An 8,483-nucleotide genomic window follows, 5' to 3' on the forward strand; every position below is an offset into this window, starting at 1 on the left:
AATTCAAGACCTTGTTACAATACATTACTACTAATAATAACAACTTAATCCTCGTCACTTGTTTCATAGTCATTCATCAATTCTTCCTCATCACTTGTTTCATATTAATTCATCGATTCTTCCTCATCACTTGTTTTATTTTCATCAAGTAACTCTTCCTCGCTTATTTCATTTTCATCAAGTGGATCTTCCTCTTCATTTGACCCGAATGTTCCTTCTCCATAATCATGAACATTTAATCTAAGTTCAGAAAGATTAAATTCTTCAGACAAGCGTTTGTTATGCTGCAACTTATCTGCTAATTCATCATCCACCCTTTCTTCAACACTTGAAATGTCATTCTGATACGCTATATCCAATTCATCCTCTACTACAACTCTTCCTATGGGCTTTGTTTTTATAAATACCCACCATGCAGATTTATTCTTACACAAAGGATAAGGAATGTAATACACTTGTTTAATATTTTGTGCAATGACAAATGAATCATAGAGTCCATACTCCCTTGTACGCTTAATTTCAACTATTTTGTACTGAGGGTGCACCTTTGTACCTAACTTAGGAGTAGGACCATACCACTTACATTGAAAGAGAACTAATTTTTTCTTTGGCCAACCAATATGATAATCGAGTTCTAAAATCTTGTGAAGCACACCATAATAATCAACACCACCATCACCTTTCACCCAAACCCCACTATTGTTGGTTTCATTTCCCTTAGAGAACTTTTATGTATGAAATCTGTACCAATTGACAGAGTACTTAGAAAACTTTCTGACTTTAGCATCAGGTCCCTAAGCTATATCACGTAAAAATTGGCCATTTGGGTCATAATTAAGTGGATTATGAACCTATAAAAAGTTTAAAAAAAGTTGGAATTTAAATACACATGACATTGAACAAAAGTGTAAATTGTGTTAAATATTTAAGTTACACTTACATATTCTCTAACCACACTGAAAACATAGGATAAATAGCAGCATCCCTATGTTAAGCCATGAAGTAGCTGCCCGACAAAGTTATGACTTTCATTAGTTAAAGCTTAGATAGACCTTGAATGATTGTACTTAATGTAAATATACTCACTTATAAAAAGGAAGGACCCCGGTACAATTTAATAATACATGTGTTGTAGCTGACTTAAGCTCCACCTCATTCAAATATTGAACTGGACTACCTTTCAGACTTCCTTTACCTGGTTGATTGAATATTGAAAATAGTAGTGCCGAAGGATCTATATTGTCTCCATCATCATGCCTATTAGGTCGGTTTATCAGACATGGTACATCTTGTTCAAAATAATATGAACAAAAATAAAAGGTCTCTTTAGCCAAATAAGCCTCACATATTGATCCCTCAATTCGGGATCTTATGGTCTGTTTACATTTGCCAATAGTCCTGCATAGTATGATCTTTTGGATGAAATAATGTTCAATTAAGACACATAAAGGTAAATGTCAAAAGTCAATACCTCTCAAAGGGATACATCCATCGACATTGAATAGGACCTCCAAGTCATGCCTCTCGCACAAGGTGAATTGGAAGATGCTCCATAATATAAAAAAAAACTAGGAGGAAAAATTGGCCGACTTATTTAAGGTTAAGCGGATATTGATATCCATTAAAGATAGTTCTCCTCCCTTAATATGTTAGAACATAAATCTTTAAAAAATAAGCTTATATCTATTATGGGCTTCCAAATTCTATCGCGCAATGCACAAATACATTAGGCATCAATGACTCCATGAAAATATGATAGTCATGGCTCTTTATAGAGGTCAACTTTCCTTCCTTCATGTCAACACACCTAGACAAATTTGACGCATATCCATCTGGTATTCTCAAATTGTTAACCCAATCACAAATCACTCTTCTATCCTCCAAAGTAAATGTGTAACTGGCCTTGGGCTTCTGAATCTTATTGTTTAAGTATGTCAGGTATAACTCACTACGCCGATAATACTTCTTTAAGTCCATCCTAGCCTTCAAGTTATCTTTTGTTTTGTTACTTACATCCATCACAGTATTAAATAAGTTTTCAAAGAAGTTTTTCTCAATATGCATGGAATCCCGATTATGAGGCAGAAGATTATTCTTCCAGTAATCTAACTCCCAAAAAATGCTTCGTTTAGTCCAATTATGTGTTACACTATAATCAGGTATCCTGGATGGTGGAGACTCTGTTACCTTAGGCAGATTCCTCAATCTACACTAATACTTAGACATTTAGTTTGTATTGTTAAAGGCCAAAATTTGGTAGGCAAACTACATACCATTTTTGAATAGTTGTTCGAGTTGTTTGAACCCTTTAACGCTTTAATATAGAATAACGACTTTATCTTTAGAATCAAAGTTAATCTTAACTAACGACTTTATCTTTAGAGTCAAAGTTAGTCTTAACTAACGACTTTATCTTTAGAATCAAAGTTAATCTTAACTAATTAGTAGTATTGATTTAATCAAATATAATTTTTGGAGGTAGGAGAATTTACTATCATTAAATAATCGGCTTTACTTGTTTTTGGATATAGTAAATTAATTTTGTTTGAATAAAAGATGGCAACTATGCAAATTTAATTTCAAGAGGCATTGTTGGGATTTTTAGTGGTAAAAAAATACTTATTTTTTTTTCAAAATACTAGTCTTTTCTTGATAAATCAAAATCTCATGTCACTATAGATTTAAGAAATTATATATAGGGGTGGGCGTTCAGTCGGTTCGGTCTGATTGTTTATTATCAATTTGGTTTATCAGTTTTTGGATTGACAAAAATGTCATCCGTTACCAAACCAAAATAAATTCGATTTGGTTCGGTTTTTACAAATTTGGTTCGATTATTTTGGATTTTTATTTCGGTTTGAAATATTAAAGTAGTTAGCCTCTTTTTCATAACTGAGCATTCTAAAGTCACCAAAATAGTCCATAAAATATTTGAGTCACTCAAACAATATATAAACCAGTTCATAAAACAACAAAATAGTCTATAAAATAATAAAATAGTCAGTCAATCACCATCACCATCCACCAATCCACAAAACAGCTGGTCTACTTGAAGAAATATGCAGACAACATCACCATTCACCAATCACCAGGCAGCAGCATAATTTAGAGCCAAAAAACTGCTCAAAAGAGACAAAATGCATTAGGTTCCAACATAATTTAAACAAAGAGGTATTCATTGTATTATGATAGGTCAAATAGTTAAGATAGGAAACTACAAGAACAACTAAGCCTCAGTCCCAAACATCAAACAAGCTGGGCTTGACTCCTTGTATTATGATAATTGACAAGTTTTATGTTTGGCCAGCTTACTGTAACTGTTCTTGTTCATTCAGGCTTGAGACTAGCAATGTGAGCAAGCTCACACAAGTAATATTTGGCATCAACAACATAATAAAGGTATTTAAGGATCAAAAGAGAACCATGAAAAGTATCAGAAAGCAAAGACAGAATCTTAAACGATGAGTATCTAACAAACCAAAACAGATTACCTAGCACTAAATTAGGTAGCAGATCACTGTTTGTGTGCAGGTAAATTAGGTAACAGACCACTGTTAGTGAAGAGCAATTCGTGAACTGACTCCTGATATATTGTCGTTCTCTACAAATAGAATGTCCAATAAGCTAATGTTGAGTTGGGAGGATGTTCTAGGATTTTTGTTCGCATTCTTGGTTTTGTTATGTAGAGGATGTGTTACATGTTTCCCAAAGCACCTTTCTATTTTCTCATTCGAAAGGCTCAGTGAATCATCACTTTTGCCTGCAGGCAGGCCTCTACTGTCTATCCCATTGTACTCTATTGTCTCACCCTTTTTTTGTTGTTTGTATATTACATTTTAATTGGAACTCGTGATCGTATGTCTTCTGCTAACTTAGTTGATTGATTACTATTATTATTACCAAGATCACCTGGCAACAGGTTTCTGCTTTGTACTAAATTTCACTTTAACTTTCGCTATTCATTCATTAGACCAGAAATTATAGGTTTTATTTGTAAATATTTAGAAGTTAAAATTAGTTCATTGTTCAGAGAAAGTGAGTTTTTTTGCTGGTATTTGCTTAAATTTTTCCAAGGCTCTTGAATTTCATTCATTTTTTTATGCAGTGTCAGGTAAATTTGAGATAATGGAACCACCCCTCCACCCTTCTCCACTTAAATACCCATAATAAAAATAAATATTGTAATTCAAGATTTTCTGGAAATGATAATTGATTCCCAAATGATACTTTTATCTATTGACCTAGTAAATGAACCAAATTAAACACTACTTGGCATGAATATTTCAAGAGAATATAAATAACTGTGAAATTTAGATACCTTTTGAGGTCGATTAAAAACTAGTGATCCTTTGTACTCTACCCATCCATCTCCATCTTTGGCTTAGTGATATACTAATATTGACAACAATCCTGCACACCAGTAAGTATCATAAGAATTTGAACAAGTGAAATTTAAACTAGTTATTTTGTTAGCATATTAGAACAGATTACCTCCTTGTTTTAATATGCTAACAAAATATCTAGTTTAATTTTTTAGTATTCAGCGCTATAAGAGCTAGCAGACAGCAGCGCAGCAGCTCTCTTTGATCCTACGCAGACTCTATTTAGCTAGTTTAAATCAGCTTCTTTCACAAAAGTTGGTGTTTCTATTCTAAATTTCTAACACTTTCACCATTAGTAATTGGATCATTAAATCAATAAAATAGTAGTAGTAAAAGATGAACCCAAAAACAAACTTACCTACAATTCACATTTGTATTTTGAGAACTACACATCAATAATGCTAGATTTAGTTCCACTACAAGCCATTTCTAAAAAAAATATAAGACACTTGTTAGTTGATATGCAATATAAACAAGTAGTTATTTTTAATATAATGAATACAAAATTATAAAATTCTTACCAACTTCAAGTTGCTCAAGATACTCCAAATCTTCCTCGATATTAACTGGAGTAGATTCACTTCTGAGCCAATCTTGAAGACAAATAATAGATTGCACTAGTTTAGGAGTTAATGAACTCCTAAAGGGATCAATAGCCCAACCTCCCTTGCTAAATGCACATTCATATGCGACACTGGAAATGGGAATGGCTAACACATCACGAGCCATCTAAGCAAGAATGGGAAATCTCAGCTCAGTAACTTTTCTCCAACCTAATATATCAAATTGTTCCGAATCTGGCTCAATCTCTTCAGCAAGATATTTTCCTAACTCAGATTTATTGCTTGAACCTCCACTAATTTCCTTATGCTTCTCAAATTGTAGTTTTGTTCTCATTATTTCTCTTCTTTGAAAGTTTTCATAACCATTTATGGATGAAAAATTCCCAAAAAAAGAAGAAGTGGATGAAGATAAAGAGTTTTTTGACTTCTTAACATAATGCTCAAACAAGGCTTTCATATATGACTCCACTAAATCGGACAACTTCTCCCCAATTTCTTTTCCAAACATGTCCACAATTGCAAAAGAAACATATTCAAGTTTGTTGCGGGGATCCAACACAGATGAAATAAAAATCATTTTGTTCATTTTATCTGGAGTACCCCAATACTTTCTAAACTTTTCCCTCATACTTGCTGCCATTTTTTTCAAATTAGAATCTTTATTTTCTATCATCTCTTTCAAAATCAGATCAAGCTCAGCAATTTCCACAAAGTGTGCATTGGTAGTAACATATTTTGAACCAAAAACTTTCAAAGTAAGATCATAAAAAGTTTCCAAAAATTTTACCATTGTCCTCACATTTTCCCAGTCCTCATTTACAAAGGCGCCTGCCTTAGTTCCATCTTCACAAGGAGAGGTACGGAGATAATCCAAGAAACCATTATCATAGAAACTATATCTTTCAAATGCAAGCACAAAATGTTGTGTTGTTTCAAGCATCAAGTATGTAGAGTTCCATCGAGTAGGAACATCTAAACATAAGCATTTCTTACAAGCTATCAATTGAGATTCACAACATTCTTTGAACTTTTTAATTCTCGCGATAGATTGTTTAATATACTTCACAACTTGTCTCACTCGCTTGACAGACTTATCAATTTCCTTCAGCCCATCTTGCACAATAAGATTAAGAATATGTTCCATACACCTCACATGAAGATGTTGACCATCCATTATGTTAGTTCCCCAATTACTTAATTGTTTAGACATTTCTATCATTGTAACATCGTTGGAACTGGCATTATCAACTGTAATACTAAAAATAGTATCCAAACCCCATTCAAGCAAACAATTAGTAATGGAAGAAGCCATATCACACCTTTATGACTAGTAATTGGACAAAAATTTATCACTCTGTTATGCAATTTCCAATTTGTATCAATAAAGTGAGCTATTAGACACATGTAGTTAATCTTTTGTATAGACGTCCAAGTATCTTTCGTAAGACAAACTTTTGGACGTACTTCTTTGAAAACCTTTTTCAAAACTTGTTTATCTTCATTGTACAACTGATAACAATCTCTTTTCAAGGGTCTACGAGAAGAAATATAAAACTGTGGGGTTGTGACTCTCATAAAATTTCTAAACCCTTCTTTTTCAACAAAACTGAATGGCAACTCATCAATAACTATCATTTGAGCTAAAGCTTTCCTATTTCTTCCTTGATCAAATGTCCAAGTACCCAATGCCCCTCCCCTTTTATCCATAAAAGATGGTAGAAAATCTAATTTTGTTTGACTGTCTTTCTCTTTCACATAAATATTAGGGCGGTAAGGACATAATTTTAGCATGTGATTATTCATCGATAAAGTACCATTAGCACTTGAAGCAACATCATAAATTTTTCCATAATACTTACATTGTGCTTTCTTAGCTTTGATTTTTCCATCAACAATCTTGTCAAACCACTACCAATATTTTGCTCTCGGTTCCATGACCTTTTTTTTTTATAGTTCAGCTTCAACTGTAGTTTTAACTTCATTTGGAGATGAAACTAAAATATTTTCATTTGATGCTCCATCTTCACTTACCCTACTTCTAATCTATGAAAATGAAATATTTTATTTATTAGTTCTCAATCTTTAACCTTAAACTATAAAGTTAAATGAAAATCATAAGAAAAATACCGGATTAGACATATTATGAAGGCTGACTAATCGATAATCGCTGAAAGTCTGGAACAAATAAGTGGAAAACCACAGTCACCATCAATCTTCGTTTACCGCTTAAGAAATAAAATCCACAGTCCACAGTCACCGCGCCACCTCAAACACAAAGCCCACAATCGTCGGCGCCACTCAACAAACACTAAACACCAAATTCACGGGTCGTGGGTTATGGTTGCGGGTCACCAATGATCGTAGTGTCGTTGTAATTTGTAAAGAAAGGGAGTAGATAGAAAACGGTGTGTGTAACTGTGTATCGTAGATTCGTAGTGGTGTACTGATGTTAGTGTAAATGGAAAACGGCGTGATTGAATTGTTATATGATTTAGGTTTTAGGCGCCTTTAGAGAATTAGGGTTGTAAAATTATATAATAAATTAATAATATATATATTATAATAATATTTATATAATTTTGGTTTTCGGTTTTTCTGATTAATCAAATTTTTTTTGAAGAAAACCGAAAATCGAATCGTAAAATCGATTTTTAAAAATTGAAAACCGAAATCAATCCGAAAAACCGAAACCAAAATTAAATTTCGGTTTAATTTTTTGATTTTATCCAAAATATGTCCACCCCTAATTATATGTCCTTATATCTTTTAATAATTCATTTAGTATGGTTTGGCTAATGTTGGTATTTACATGTATTTATAAAATTGATAAAAGAAGGGCACAACATCTTTTTTTAGAGTAAAAAGAATGAAACTTTTGTAACATGACCAATATTTTGTTCAAATTGATAATGAGAAACCTTTGTATATTTTTTTCTTTTTTTTCTAAAAAAAGTGATTAGAGATAATTTCTTTTACATCACTGAAAAAAATAATCTGAAATAACTTTTTTGGTATTTTTTTTAAAAACTGATTAGAAATGACTTTCTTTATAAGAACAATAAAGTTTGCATCATTTTAAGGACTATAAAGGTTATCTCCAGTAATTTTCAAAAATGAGTAGGTTTATAATACTTTTAAATATCCATCTTATAAATGATTAACATATATTATTTTAAATAAGATATACAAATACATAACTTATATTTTTTTTCTTAAATTAATAGTTTTCTTATCTAATCTAAATTTGGTGGGTTAACCGTTGTTAGCAGATTCTATAGGATGCCTAACCCCTTTCCTTTAGGATAATTAGAACTCTTTTCTAGAATCACTTAGTTAAGTAGGCCTTAAAATGAAGTCTTTATTTTCTTTTAATCACGTAGTTTATAATAGGTATCCTAATTCACCGTAGAACTAATTAGGTGACAACTTCCTTAATTTAATTTTGAGAGTTTCAATATGTTGTACACTATTTCGACCTTGTGTTAAAATGGGTATAATAGCTTGGTAACTTCACTGGGGAACTAGGTTCTTGACCATA

At 32.2% G+C, this 8,483-nt stretch overlaps 1 protein-coding gene across 1 annotated transcript; it reads right to left on the reverse strand.

Moving 5' to 3' along the window:
- Positions 1–2,916: 2,916 nt before the first annotated feature.
- Positions 2,917–6,974, reverse strand: LOC107879658 (zinc finger BED domain-containing protein RICESLEEPER 2-like). Its single transcript, XM_016726644.2, has 4 exons — positions 4,904–6,974; positions 4,741–4,811; positions 4,319–4,410; positions 2,917–3,119 (listed from the first exon to the last, which is right to left on the reverse strand). The coding sequence occupies exon 1, from the start codon at positions 6,255–6,257 to the stop codon at positions 5,112–5,114; it is 1,146 nt and encodes a 381-aa protein (XP_016582130.1). The 5' UTR covers positions 6,258–6,974; the 3' UTR covers positions 2,917–3,119; positions 4,319–4,410; positions 4,741–4,811; positions 4,904–5,111.
- Between the last annotated feature and the right edge of the window lie 1,509 nt (positions 6,975–8,483).

The sequence above is a fragment of the Capsicum annuum genome, chromosome 8, assembly GCF_002878395.1.
Source record: "Capsicum annuum cultivar UCD-10X-F1 chromosome 8, UCD10Xv1.1, whole genome shotgun sequence".
NCBI lineage: Eukaryota > Viridiplantae > Streptophyta > Magnoliopsida > Solanales > Solanaceae > Capsicum > Capsicum annuum.